Below are 14,975 nucleotides of genomic sequence, written 5' to 3'. Positions count from 1 at the left end.
ATCAAGTACAGCAGTCCATCTCCAAGTAAGCTCTTCAAACTATCCTACAATCTGTCCCTGCACCCTTCTTCCATTTGCAACCTTTTCAGCCCTTAAAACCCCATCCATAACCCTCTTTTTATAACCCTCTAGCAATGGCCTTTTCTTTATCTTTCATTAGAACCAGCAGTCAATCACCCTAATCAACCCTAGCCTAACCAAACCAAGTTCAGATCAAAACCCTATTCTCTACCAATTTTCGATCTTGGCAAGCCTTTTAGGTTTGCATCAGTTTCAAGAATGTGATCCCCTTGCATGGGGTGTTACCTCTCATTTATAGGGTTGATTCCTTTTTGCCGATGTGGTAGCATAACGGTCCTGATTTGACCCATGGTGTAGCCCTCCTCTCGTCAGGAGGTGGAGTGTTCTTTTTATGGAGATATGGAGAGTCCCTATCTGATAAGGCCTCCCGCATGTCTGGGAGCCTTGTTTGGTAAGCATCATTAAATACTCATTAATGCCATGGAGGCGTGGAGAGTGGTTTCCTTCGATGGATAACCATACTTAGTGGGAGATGATGTGCCAAGGCTTTTGTTGCATAACCACGCTTAGTGTGTGGCGATGTGCTAAGGCCTTTGCTGAATAACCACACTTAGTGGGTAAGGAGGTGTTTGAGTATGTGGAGTTGCCTTAGGGAGGCTAGCTGACCTAGTAGGCATGCCAGCTTCTTCCTACTTCATAGAGTGGGTGTTTGGACCTTCTGAGCGGGTCTAATGCGGGCACGACCCAACCGGTTGATCTGGCTGAATATTCTTGTGAAGGCCACATGCAGCGCTCTCATTGGGTGGCCATTGTATGGTAATAACATGTGTTAGATGTATAGACTGGAGGGTAAAAGTGGTATAAATCCACTCTCGGAATTAGCGTCAGCAAGCTGGTGCTAATACCAAGAGTGGCTTCCCCTCCTTTCTTTTTGTTTCTGTTTTACCCCTGTAAAGCAGTCCTGTAAAGCAACCTATATATAAAGATACTTTCTGTTATCTCTCTCAATTTTAGAGAGCCAGACCTTCTCCCTCATTCTTCTCTCTTTTCTTCTTTGTTCGTTTCTTCCTTTCTTCTACTTTTCTGTCATTTACAATATGGAATAAGAATCATAGGTGATTTATCCTTGTTGTTGTATTCCCAGGGTAGCAGCCTTGTGCCTAGTGACAAGGCATTCTTATTATTGGTTTACATTTCTAGCTTACTCCTTTCTTAGCGATTATTTTTACTGGTCATAGTTCAAATTAGAAACCCTTGTTTCATAACCTGGTCCAACTGGTTTCAAGAAAAATTGACTTTCCCAACCTTTTTATAAAATTTATTTCTATCCATGGTAACGTGTTTCAGCTAACACTTTGCAAATAACCAGAGGCACATGTCGCCAATAGGTCAAAAGTTTGAGTTCCAGCAGAAGTGCCACATGGCAGACAATCAAAGGCCATGGAGAGATCACTCTCTAGGCTGGCATATATATTCAGATTATTGTTATTTCTTAGATGGTTTCAGTAATATTTTTTAATTCTTGAGTTGCTCTTTTTCTAACTTACAGAAACTTAAATTGTGTCTACATACTACTTTCTGCAACTTCTTTTCAGGTTTTTTCTTCAAGTGGGGAATCTTACCTGTTTAGCATTGTTTATTTTCATTTCAAAAGATACTCAACTATGAACTAAGATCTAACAACTCCAAGTTTCCATGTCGAAATCACCCAGACTGAACCAGGACACATCAAGGGTGAACTAAGTTAGCCTTAGCTGTAGCACAACATTAAAAAAAATAGCCTTAACTAGGATCAGCCAATCCAAGCTAACTCCAAGTGAGAACAAGCAAATCAAGCTAACTTCAAGTGAGATCAGCCAATTCAAGCTAACTTCAAGTGAGGATCAGCCAATCTGCAGTTTGGCTTGATAATCCAGACAGATCCATATCAGGTTCAGTCAAGACCAATCTGACCCTCAAGACCAATCGATCCTGGTAGCATTATATAATCTACGATGGGATTTCTGTGTTTGAGTTCATTTAATTAGGAGTCCAACTGTTCAAGATAGACATGCACTGGGTAGCAATAAGGTTTGAAGGCTATATCACCTATTCACCTCCCTACTAGGTTGGAGTTCTCCTCTAATGACATAATGGGAAGATGAAATTTTCACCCTTTCTGTGTCTAAAGGGAAAACATCCTAGCCTTTTTCTTCTTTTTTTTATGTATTCATGTTTCTTCATTAAAGGAAAAAAAATTTAAATCAAGAAAAGAATGTTTTCTAGCAATTTCCATACTTTGAAAGACACGTCCTGCTATTATAATTCATAGTTAATTCTTACTGAACAAATATCCCCAAAGGTGAATTTCTATAGAAAATCTTCCATCTTTATGGGGGCGCGGATGATTATCTTTCCTTCTTTATCCCCGTTTCTGACATTTTTCTGTCATTTCTTCAGTTGTATTTCAGATCGTTTTGAGCCACAGAGCAATATATTCCTATTTCTTTTTCTTTCTTTTTTTAATAATGCAATAAAATACTTAATTTCCTTTTGTTTCAAGGTACAATATATAAAAGTTACTTCAGGGATAACAGGCTGATCTTCCCCAAGAGAAGCTGTTCTGCTCAATTAGCCCCACACATACATCAGTTTATGATTAACATTGTTTTCCTGCATCACCAACCTATGAACATGGAGAATACCATGGCACATGTGGGAAATTGTTAATCAATTAAGGGAATTGACAAGCAAAAGAATAATACTAATAAAAATAATAAAATAATAACACCAATAATAATAATCCACCAACAAAATCATCAAAGCGATATAGCCAGTATTGAAACTAAAGAATATATCTTATGAATAGCCGATGGTCTATAATGTAGATCATACTATGTAAGGGAACATATTTTATATTTCAGATCACTATAGACGTAAGGAAGAAATACATTCAATGGCCTGAAGTAATGCCCCTTTAGTCAGAAAGTTTCAACTACAGTAGTAATCCACAGAAAAATCAAAATAATCTCACTAATAATTAGCAAAAATCTTCATAAACCATCCAAAACATACAATGCGCCACTAAACAAGCATTTCATTAGTTTTAAGTTTAGATCAGTAGAGTCAGAATGAAAGGAAGCTAAGCACATTCAACATCTTGGCACATAATTATATCATCTTACTCCACAAAGATGGAAAAAGAAAGAGCAGTACTCTGCGAAAGGTTTCAACTGCAGTCTCTACATGTTCTTCCACTGCAAGTCCTCCTTCAACGCGGTCTTCGTGATCTTCAAAGACCTCTTCGTGATCTTCAAAGACCTCTTCGTGTTCTTCAAAGACCTCTTCATCATCTTCTTCAGGTAATGGGGAGGCATTTAGGTCCATAGAGAAAATCATTCAACATCCACCACGCAACATTTGCCAATGCGTAGATATCTTTGAGTTGATCAAGGTAATTTCATCAATATTTATATCAACAAAAACATTTGACTTGCTGCCTATCGAAGAAAAGAAGAAAATCATTTTTTTTTGTGAGAATAATATTCTATATAACTAAGAGTTATCAAACTGTATCATTAAAATAACATAGCACCATCCAGAACAAATAAAAATTGCAAAACCAGAAAATACACAAGTTTCACTAAATGTAACTACGATCCAATTATCCACATGCAATGAAATCAAGTTGATACTCCCAAGTTTGCTTTGTAACTATTAGGAGTAAAAATTTGTGCAAAATTGGCATAATTTCGGTGGAGTGGTTCTGAAAGGGCTTCGGAACAACTATGATTGGAATGATGTTCAGCAAGTTTGGGAGTTGTCTTCCTTTTTTAATGTTTTTTGTGGCTATTTTTGTTCTTTTTTTGGTATACCGGAAAAAAAAAAAATTTTGCTTCCCATTCTAAAGATCACTTACAAAGAACAACATAACAAGAAGGGGGAAAAAAATCATATTAGAAATAAAAGTAGCAAGCACTTTATTGCTATATCCCAAAATAAGGAAAATAGATTACCTGATCCATCAAATCCAAAATAGCATGCAGTTTTTTGAACATACAGACAATTTTAAAAAGGCCCTTGATGCAGTATCAAGCCTGAAGAAGATTCCTCATGCAGTTCCACATCAAAACTAGACCGAAACCGCAGGGCCAAGAACCAGCCACAATTAAGCCCAGCCTTGGGTTAACCTGGCCAGGGTTAGTCCCTGTGTTATTATTGCTGGTGGGGCCCATTAAGTCGACTCCAAAGAGCCACCAGACAAGTTTAATTTTCTTAAAGTGCTTTTTCATATTCCAATGTGTCTTTTCATTTTCCTAGGCTTAGTTAATGAGTTGATTTCTTTTTTCTAGGAGCTTTAATTAGACTTTTCAGTTTTCAAGTTGGATCTTTTAAGTTTTTTATGTAGGAGTCCAAAAGTTTGAATAAGTAATTAATTTTACTTGGTATTAGTTTCTAGGTAATTTAATGCTTTATTGGAGATAGCTTCTAGGTGATTAATGCTTGAGTCCAAGAGTCATTTTTATTTTCTTTATATACTCATGTAATCAAACAATGAAAGGAAGATTTGAAGAATGAATTGAATATTGGATTTCATTGGAAATCAGCAAGTGTGTTTGATCACCCTCTATCTCTCCCCCTCTCAATCTCATCTCTTCTCCTCTCTCTCAACGGTACTCCCTCTCATCTCTCGTCTCTTCTTCTCTCTTCATCCAAAATCAGAATCTGATCTTAAAACCTCGTCTTCTCCCTTTATCATATCCCTAACCTCCCTATAAACTAGATCTGATCTCTCTATTACAGATCTGAACCTTCCGCCTGCGTCAAAGCCTAACCTAACAAAGCTATGGTTGTGTGTGAGAATGTTCTTGATTCTCCTCCCTACACTTTCAAAATCAGAGTTGGTCTGCCCAATGGGGAAACAGGTATATTACTTGTTAATGAAAAGCAACAAGACAACTTTATTTCATAACCCGTGGTGGATATGTTATCTCAAACAGGTGAGACAGTCGTCACACCTAACGATCGAGTCCTTGTTGAATTTGGACTTTCCACATATTATGACAGTGCTTGGTGTCGAACTTTTCCTAGTTCAAAGAGAATTATCCAAGTGGGTCGTGATTGGTTGGAAGAGCGCAGAGGTGAAGTTGATCCTCTTAACAACATATGTATCCTAAGGCCTTTGCATCTGTCCAAAACTCAAGTTCTGAAAGGACCACAGCCAGAGGTGACTACATCAGTGCAAAACCATGAAGAGCCAACCGAGTCAACACCTGAGGCAGATCCAGTGAAAGAAGCTCCTACTGAAGTAATGTTGGTAGATTCTACTGTGGAAGCCACCATTGAAACCAACCCAGAAACTATAATTGTTGATGATGTCACTCCAAACACTGCTCTAGTTACTCCCTTCTTTGCTGAACGTGAACTAGAGGTCGAACATATTGATTTTATTTTTCCACCCAAATCTTTCAAAGACCGTGAACCAAGCTTGCACGACTATATATACGACTTTAGAGAGTTGCCAGAGCATTACTATGGGCTGAAGACGGATATCCATCATATCAAGCTGATTTCTCACTTGACCAAAATTCGTGGACAAGTTTTTTCTAACATCGGGGGAATTGATGCAGTATCAAGCCTGAAGAAGATTCCTCATGCTGTTTTAGTCCACATCAAAACTAGACCCGTACCGCAAGGCCAAGAACCAGCCCCAATTAAGCCCAGCCTTGGGTTAACCTGGCTAGGGTTAGTTCCAGTGATATTATTGCTGGTGGGGCCCATTAAGTCAACTCCAAAGAGCCACCAAACGAGTTTTATTTTCTTAAAGTGCCTTTTCATATTCCAATGTGTCTTTTCATTTTCCTAGGCTTAGTTAATGAGTTGATTTCTTTTTTCTAGATGCTTTAATTAGACTTTTCAGTTTTCAAGTTGGGTCTTTTAAGTTTTTTATGTAGGCGTCCAAAAGTTTGTGTAAGTAATTAATTTCACTTGGTCTTAGTTTCAAGGTAATTTAATGCTTTAATGGAGAGAGCTTCTAGGTGATTAATGCTTGAGTTTCTTTATATACTCGTGTAATCAAACAATAAAAGGAAGATTTGAAGAATGAATTGAATATTGGATTTCATTGGAAATCAGCGAGTGTGTTTGATCACCTTCTATCTCTCCCCCTCTCAATCTCATCTCTTCTCCTCTCTCTCATGATACTCTCTCTCATCTCTCGTCCCTTCTTCTCTCTTCATCCAAGATCAGAATCTGGTCTTAAAACCTCGTCTTCTCCCTTTATCATAAACCTCCCTATAAACTAGATCTGATCTCTCTATTACAGATCTGAACCTTCCGCCTGTGTCAGCCCTTGCACTGTTTCTTGACTTTACAAGCAGTGTCAACACATAAGCATCTGTTTCTGTTGCTTAATCAAATTTCTTCATTGATTAAATAAAATTGACAAGGATTTTCTTGTAATTCTATATCAGACTTTCTGATCTGAATTCAGAAACAGCATGCAGTTTTCTGAACACACAAACACAAAGACAATTTTAAAAAGGCCCATGCACTGTTTCTTGGCTTTACAAGCAGTGTCAACACAAAAGCATCTGTTTCTGTTGCTTCATCAAATTTCTACATTGATTAAATAAAATTGACAAGGATTTTCTTGTAATTCCATATCAGACTTTCTGATCTGAATTCAAATTTCAAAAAACAATAGACCATGTTTCCATCTTGGTTCTTAGTTCAGTTTGTTCGCAGAATTGTTTTTGTTAGTGTGTACCCACAGGCATTTTGGTTTTGTCCCACATCACATTGTTATTACACTTCGAGTTGCAAAGTAGCAAGTTACATATAGAAGAATGTTGCACATCATCATCAGGCATATGGTCAATACAATGACCCAATCATTGCTTACAAATACTCAAGGTGAATCATTAGTCAGCTTAACCACTGCGTAATTTGGCTTCCCTGGACTGAATGCTATAGGTACCTAATAGAATGAACCCTCCAAGGTTGCTTATAGTGGTTACCTTTTCTCATGTACTGGGTGCCCCCCACATTCATCAGGTTGGTGAAGCTCTACAGCCATATCACATGAAAAATCAAGTTGACAAGCAATGCTCTAAGCAACAACCCAAAGGGATAGTTAAGTTCTATTTATAACTAAGCCTGCTTACAGTTCTCAACGACCTCCATGCACAGTTTCATGATGATCGTTGTTGCCATTTAACATCAAACAATTTGGGTTCTCAAACAATCAAAAAGCACCACCATTCTATTACTCACAGGCTCGTCAAGTGGGCTTATCTTGAATTCATGAGGCTACATGCATCAATCATCAAGAAAGATCTCCAGAATTCCAAACTGAAAAACAAGGTTGCTGGCAAGGGGAAGGAATAGCCAAAAATCACCACAATTCTATTATTCACAGGCTCATCAAGTGGGCTTATCTTGAATTCATGAGGCTACATGCATTAATCATCAAGAAAGATTTCTAGAATTCCAAACTGGAGAACAAGGTTGCTGGCAGGGGGAAGGAATGTACAGACCCATGTCGCTACTCTATTGCTGACCATACGGGCAAAGATATTAGATAGGCACCACACGTGGGATTTTCCTTTGATGTGTTGGGTAAGGCTTCTTGCAGATTTTTTTTTGGTTTTTTTTTTTTTTTTTTAATCCATGCTTGAGATACAGAAAACCAGCAGGCTTTACTAGAGCAATTTGCTAGCTCCTGAAGTGTGAAACTCAACACGCAAGTACAACCAACTAAGCTACGACTAGTTGAGGGTCAACCTACTTAAGACTGATCAATTAGCTTAATACTGTATGCCTAAGCATTTGTGGACTGACAGTGACTTGAAATCATTTCTACATTATTTCATTAGCTGTTGGATTAAGTACTGGACGAAAATTTTAAAAATATATATATATATATATATATAAATAAAAGATTGCATTCGCAAGCAACTTTTGGGAAATCAAATAAAGATTGAGCCTTGGAGGTCCTAGTTCTGCAAATGACCAATTATCTTCAGCTTTCTCCTTGTCAAACTTTTCCATCAGCGGTTTATTCGTTATCATCACAATGTCTTGAACTTAAAAAACAAATTAGGAAGCTAATCCCCTTATAATGTCGCACAAGTAAAATAGAGTCAATAGACCCTTTCAAAATTGAAGCTAATCCCCTTCTAGTGTTGCACAAGTAAAATAGAGTCAATAGACCCTTCCAAAATTAAATTAATGTACACATTTACACAACCTTCCTAAAAGCCCAACTGCCAAAATCTTCCATACAAACTTTCGGGCACACACACAGACAAAAAGACAATCCGAAACCACCACCGAAGAAGAGAGAGAAAGAATCTTAGTTCAAAAGAAATTAGCATGGTTTACAGTTCTAAAACAAGGAAAAAATAGTACTTGATCGATCAAATCGATTGCAACAACAGACTAAATGTATACTAGGCTATGTTCTGTTCCAAACAATCGATGGTTATACAAAAGCGACAGAGAGAGAGAGAGAGAGAGAGATGAAAAAGGAAAAGGAAAACCGACTTACCTCAACCAATAAAAATCCCAATTTTGGTTGAATTGCAGAAAATCTATACTTCGTGTGCAGCGGAAGGGGCAAGGAAGAGAAAAGCAGAAGAAAATATCTTTAGTGTGGGAAAATTTTGGAGGAAGGAATCGGGCTCTCGAGTCTGGGCCTCTAGGGCATAAAGGGCTAAGTGGCGATCATCATCAGACCACAAATTGACCGTGATGTTTTTTCACTTCTTCTCTTTCCTTTGTTTGCTTTCCATTTTTTTCTTTATGTGGCCCAATTTATGTTTACAGTTGACGTTAAAAACTTAAGGGAAAATTTTACAGACACCCCCTAAATGTAAATGTATCCAATATATCAGAAACTTACCATGCTTGGTCAAAATAGCAAACTTCCCCCTAACGTTAAGCAAGGTGGCCTCCAAGATAAAATGTCAATTTTACCCTCCTAGTATCACCCAAAGTAAAAAAATGTCTATTTTACCCTCTTAGTAATTTTTAGGGAAAATTTACTAGGGAAGCACCAGATTCTTCCTGTTGGAGCGCAAAGAACAACTTTGTCCAGCTTTGTTCTCCGGCAATTTATTCAAGCTCTGTTCTCCGGCGATTTCTTCGAGCATTGTCGAAATTCCTGTCCTGCGATTTCTTCTCCGGCGACGATTGCTTGCAGCAACTAATCATCATCCATCTGTAGAAAGGGAAAACAAGAAATTGTATGTGAACTACTGACCTAGGGTTCCATTAAACTGTTCTATAAAGGTATTTGTGTTCTGGATTATTGTATTTCCATTTGTATTGCATAATAATCTAATCATTTTGATGTTTAGTGTTAAATATTGATTCTCTTTTTCAAGATTTAACGTTTTGCCATCATTGTTTCCACATACCAACTTCATCTTTTCATGATAAATAAATGTGAACATAGTTTCAAAATCTGATCTTGTTGTGTTGTAAGGAGAAGGAAACATCAAGGAAGCTTCTCAAATCTTGGATTTTTTTCCCATGGAAATCCGTCAGTAGGACAAGTAATTCAGGCCTTTAATTGATAAAATTTGACATTCATAGATAGAAGTTAACAGATTTAAACGCAGGGCAAGAACAGAGGGTAGGGAAACAGCATATCATACTCGTTAGAAGAATTCTTCTCAAGCAAGTGTATCCCAACTCTATAAATGAACAACCTTAGATAAAAATCAAGAAAAGATTACTATATATTTGGATTGGAATCAGAGAGAATTTTGAAGTTAAAGTAACCAGGCTCCATTAAAATTGAAAGAAGCATAGTACTAAAACTCGCGAAATTTCGGTCGAGATATCGAATATTTTGAGTATCTCGACCTGTCCGAAACGAAATGCAAGTCCGAAATGAAAAAATGCAATATTTCGAATATTTCGGAAATTTCAATGAAATTTTGGAAATTTCGGTCATCTTGTTTCGAAAATTTTGAAAATCTCGGTAATTTCGATCATCTCGTTTCGAAAATTTTGAAAATCTCGGACATTTTTGGCATTTTACACCCACAGAAAAATACCATATTTCGACCGAGATTTCGACGAAATTTCGGTATCTCAGAAATTTCGGTCAGACCGAAACACCGAAACGAAACGAGATTTAGTACCATGGAAAGAAGAGGGTCGTTTGATGACAACAAAACCCAAGACCTCTTCATAAAATGCAGCAGAAGTTGACACAGATCTACACAACAAGGATATAGGATTCAATGAAAGGAGGGGAAGTGATAAACCACTGCTTATCTCCTCAATTTCCATATGAAATTAGTTAGATTTGATGAACTAATTAACCTTGTTTTAAATATGAAAAGAACTAATCTTTACTTGCTAGCTGGTTAATTAGTGCACCGACATTGGCTTTGTTAAGAGGAGATTGCAAGAGATGGGGATTAAGTATGTGACAGCAGTTTTGGTGGCTAAAGGCTTGGTTCACTTCATCTGGATGTAGTAGGAATTTAGCTCACAGTATCAATATTTATTGGCTGGCTCTTGTATAGTGAGGGATCATTTTTGTTTACCTAAAAAGTGTAAAGATGAATCCTTCTAGGTCATGGTGAAGGTCATGAGAAACTTGTGAAGTGAGATGAGAGGAGAACCGTGAGAACCTCAACCACAGAGTGAAAAAAGCTTACTATGACAGTGGTCACACTTGTTCTTTTGTAGTGAAATAAATTATTCAAAGGTTCACACAAGTATGAACTTATGACTGTCCAACTTTATTGATGTCCAACTTTAAAAAATATTATGAAAAGAATACTATTGTTGTCCAACTTTATTGCTGTCCAACTTTAAAGACCCCATTACTCAGATAAATTGATATCATTTATATTGATATTTCCAATTCTATTGAGTCTTATTTTGTTTATTTTGCAGATAAACAATGTCAAATACAAGTGTGAATAACAACAATGAGGGTTACTTGATGTATGTGAACTTGAGGTGTTTTTGTAGAAGAAGAGCAGCAGTAATAATTTCACAGTCTTCAGAGAACCCGAGTAGGCTATACCAATGCTGCACAGAGTATCCTTGGAGGAGGTGGCTGTAATTTTTTCTCTTGGTGTGAACCCATACAAGGACCAAGAGCAATGACTGTGCCCAGTGACAACCCACAAACAGATGTAGTTGAAAGAATTCCAGACTTACAAAGTATCAAGGAAGACATCTGCAAAACAAAGAATGCACTGAAGCGGATGGAGAAGTTGGAAGAAAAACTACTATGTAGAGTTAATATTCTAATATTCTTGGTTGCTATGATAGTTGCATTGCTTTTGAAGCTGTAAAGTTTTAATGATACTCTTTTGGGACAAACAGTGCACATTTATGTATTGATATGGATTTTGTGTCTGCCTTTGGGTAGAATATGGATTATATGTAATATGGAATAGCTTTAGATTTGACTTAAAAGGAACTGAAATTGAGTGCAACTATTTTTGCTGCAGCCATGTCTCTCTCTCTTTCTCTCTCTGGTTGGGGAATAAGGAAGGTTCGATGCTCAACTCTTGCAAGAGAATGAATGGGACTACTCGGAAGGAATTTAATTTGAAATCAAACACAAGGATTTGGGAATTGAGACATAAATTCAACTTAGTCAGTCAATATGGCTCGGCTACGTTACTCTTTATTTCCCGTGGATCCCATGTGGTCTCTCTCTCACTCTCTATGGGGCCGGTGTGCCAAAAAAGTAAGAAAAGGATATCCCTTCTCCGGCTGTAAGTGAGAAAGCCTTCTTTAATTCAATAATGCAGGGATTGTGTCATAGTCTAGAAATTAGAACAATTAACTCTACAAGCTGGAACCTTTTCTTTAATTTTTATTTTCCTATGCCATGGCATTGCTCTCAAATTTCCCTTTTCCCCTCAAATGAAATCCCTTTTAAGACAATGAAATGGTAAGAGGCAAAGATCAAAATGCGATGCCATTATTCATTCTAGCCAATAGGTTTTGAATTTAAGACGGAAACAACTGTTGATTTGTTACTAGAAGAGAAAATGATAAGTGAAGACATGGGAAGCGAAACTGTGAAATAGTACTGGCCTCTGATCAATACCAAATACTGAATCATTATAACTAAAAATCATAAGAAGGGAAATCATCCAATCCCTTCATTTCTCTTTAAAAATACTTTAAGGATATGCTCATTCAACATGGAGAGCATTCAACCAGATGGAATAGAGATAAATTAGAGAAGAATTAAAACGGTATGAGCACTAAAGAACCTCACTCTGAGTAGCAACGGATCGCAGTCCAGGGGGCACAGACAGATTTACCTTTGGGAGTCCACCAATCCCCAATGCCATATCCAAAGCAAAAGATCCTGTAGACACAACAGGAACATGTCTAGGAGAAACTGAGCGGCCAAGCCACATGATTGCTCCCTTTCCAAAGGCATTTGTTATCTGATCCAGGGCTTGATGTAGGGCCAAATCTTTCTTAGACATGTTCTCTTCACCTGAATCACTTCCATAAGACTTAGACTTCCGTCCAACTGCAGATAAAGAAATGATGCAGCCTGCCATCAACTCATAACTCACAAAAAAATGGAGTTAAAGAGTTAACCAGTCATAGACCAGTGAGTGGCATTGTTAAATAATACTAAGTACTAGCTTCCACTGTGTTCCCCCACAATAATAAATGGAGTTTACTAGGCATAAGGTTTACACTAATTAGAGTTTGTTTTTTTACTTGAGCACCAGCTGAACCTTCCCCTGTTCTCCTAGCTGCCCTTTTCCTTTCATTCCTGGTTGTCATTCTTGCTCTTTTCTTGGCTTGATTAGTCATAGGAGTTGTAGCAGAGGCTTGAAACCTTGTCACTCTTTGAGAGACATTCACAGTGGCACTCCTTTGGCTTATCTTCAAAAAGGTTTGGATACCAAGTAAGTGATCAAATCCATAGCCAGATTTATTTGAATGAAAATTACAAAAAAATTAGGATTTGTTGATCAATGATTATCTGACTAGCTGTTGGTCCTTGTTGGCAACCCCTACTATTATGGCCCACTTCTTTGCAATGACCACATCTAACAGACTGATTTTTCCTCCTAAACTCTGTACGGTCAGGCTCACCCGGTTCCCGTTTCCTGTTTCTTCAAGGTCTACCTGGCCTCCTCTTCAATTTAGGAGGTTGGAGAACACCATTTAGCATAGATGTATTAACTGTGAACTATTTCAAATTTGGCATAGGTGAAATTATCTCCCTGTATGCAAGCTTAAGTTTATCTACACTGTAATAGGAGTCACATAAATCTTCTGGTTCTCTCCTCTACTCTCGAATGCATGCTGCTGCATGCTTACAAGGGATTCCTGAAATCCTCCAAACTCCATAATCATAATGTTGAGTACTCAAATTCATTGTAAATCTTGTACTTCCATCGGTGACTTCATACTGATTTTCTCCAGCAAATTGGGCGTGACAAAACCTTGCATCACTCACAATCAATTTCAGCTTCTTCTTCACAGATGGTGTTACCTTTCCTTCAATAGAGCAAGCAAAGATATACTTTTTTCGTAGTCTAATCATCAATTTTCCCCTAATATCATCGATTAGGCTTAGAATAGTCTTATTTCTCATTGGCCCTATCCAACTGTTCAAAGACTCTGTCATGTTATTAATAACATGATCACATTTTACCCCACTATCAAAAGCATGTCTAGACCATGTACTAGGGGGATTCCTAAGCAACCAATTATGAGCTTCCACATTAGTGTCTTTTATCTTTTCAATTGCTCTCTCATAAACCCATGCAAAGCTTGCTTGTGCTGCTTTCCAAAATAGTGACTTCAATAACAATCCAGGAAAGGAGGCTTTGAAATTACTGTAGAGATGCCTACAGCAAGTTCTATGGTGAGCACCTGGAAATATACTGCTGATAGCATGTATAAGACCCTACAAAAGACAAAGATATAAAACAATTTAGAGTATGTAATATTCAATTGAATATATAATGTAAGCTTAAATATAAAAAAGAAAGGTAGTCTTTAAAAAACATACCTTCTGCTTATTTGTCATAAATGTTAGGTTCATGAAATCCATAGAACCCTGCAGTTCATCAGCTAAACTGTGCAGAAAAAACTCCCAAGTTGTTGTGTTCTCTATTTCAGTAATAGCAAATGCAAGGAAAAACAAGCAATTGTTCCCATCAACAGAGACAGCAGACAACATAATTCCACCATATCTTCCCTTCAGATGACATCCATCTAGACCTATAAAAGGTCTGCATTCACTCACAAACCCCTTCTTACAAGCATCCAAACAAATAAACAATCTCTAGAAAGTTGGGTCTTCATTGAAGTCATGCCTTACTTCTGGATGCAACAAAACTACAGTACCAGGATTTTTGTTTAATAACATCTCACAATATGCTGGCAATTTGGAGTATGCAGCTATATGGTTACCCCAATGCTCTCCCTTGGCAATCTATTTTGCTTTGTAACACTGTAGCTTATGTACTACAACTCCAAATTGTTATTGTATGGATGTCATCATACTCTTAATTGTCATGTCAGGCTCTTCTCTAAACCTGGCTGAAAGTACTTTTATTATCCAACCAGATGTTACATTGGAATTAGAAGATACAGTTGCACATGTATGGGCTGGTCCTATTGAGTTGATCATGAAGGTTACTCCATCACTAGTAAGTGATGCATGTACCCTCCATGGACACCCATCAGAAGCACATATTGCTGTGACCCTCTTCCTCTCATTCTTCAATCTCAAAATATTAAAGCCACATTTTATTGCAAATTGTTGAAGGGCAGATCTGAATTGTTTGATATCTTCAAACACTGAATGTAAGTTATAATCTTTACCTCCATCAACAATACCTATGTTATCATCTGCCATGTCCCACTCATCCAAGTTGTCATCAAACTCCTCATCTACATTCAAACCTTCAATCCCTTCATTCCCTTCATCAGCAAATGCCTCATCA

The 14,975-nt window shown here is 37.5% G+C and overlaps 1 protein-coding gene across 5 annotated transcripts in view; it reads right to left on the bottom strand.

Annotated features, from left to right (window-relative positions):
• Positions 1–3,511, bottom strand: part of LOC122660064 (mRNA-capping enzyme-like) — a 79,786-nt gene extending 76,275 nt beyond the window's left edge. For 4 of the 5 annotated variants that reach the window (XR_006332609.1, XM_043855235.1, XM_043855236.1 and 1 more), the window contains exon 1: positions 3,217–3,511. Coding sequence is in view for 4 of the 5 variants with exons in the window: in XM_043855235.1 (XP_043711170.1) it covers positions 3,217–3,399 (183 nt within the window). In the remaining variant the exon portion in view is untranslated. The remainder of the gene's footprint in view (positions 1–3,216) is intronic. The other variant, XM_043855238.1, reaches the window with a different exon arrangement.
• Between the last annotated feature and the right edge of the window lie 11,464 nt (positions 3,512–14,975).

Source organism: Telopea speciosissima, chromosome 4 (genome assembly GCF_018873765.1).
Source record: "Telopea speciosissima isolate NSW1024214 ecotype Mountain lineage chromosome 4, Tspe_v1, whole genome shotgun sequence".
NCBI classification, from domain to species: Eukaryota; Viridiplantae; Streptophyta; class Magnoliopsida; order Proteales; family Proteaceae; genus Telopea; species Telopea speciosissima.
This window is presented reverse-complemented; position numbering and strand designations above follow the sequence as displayed.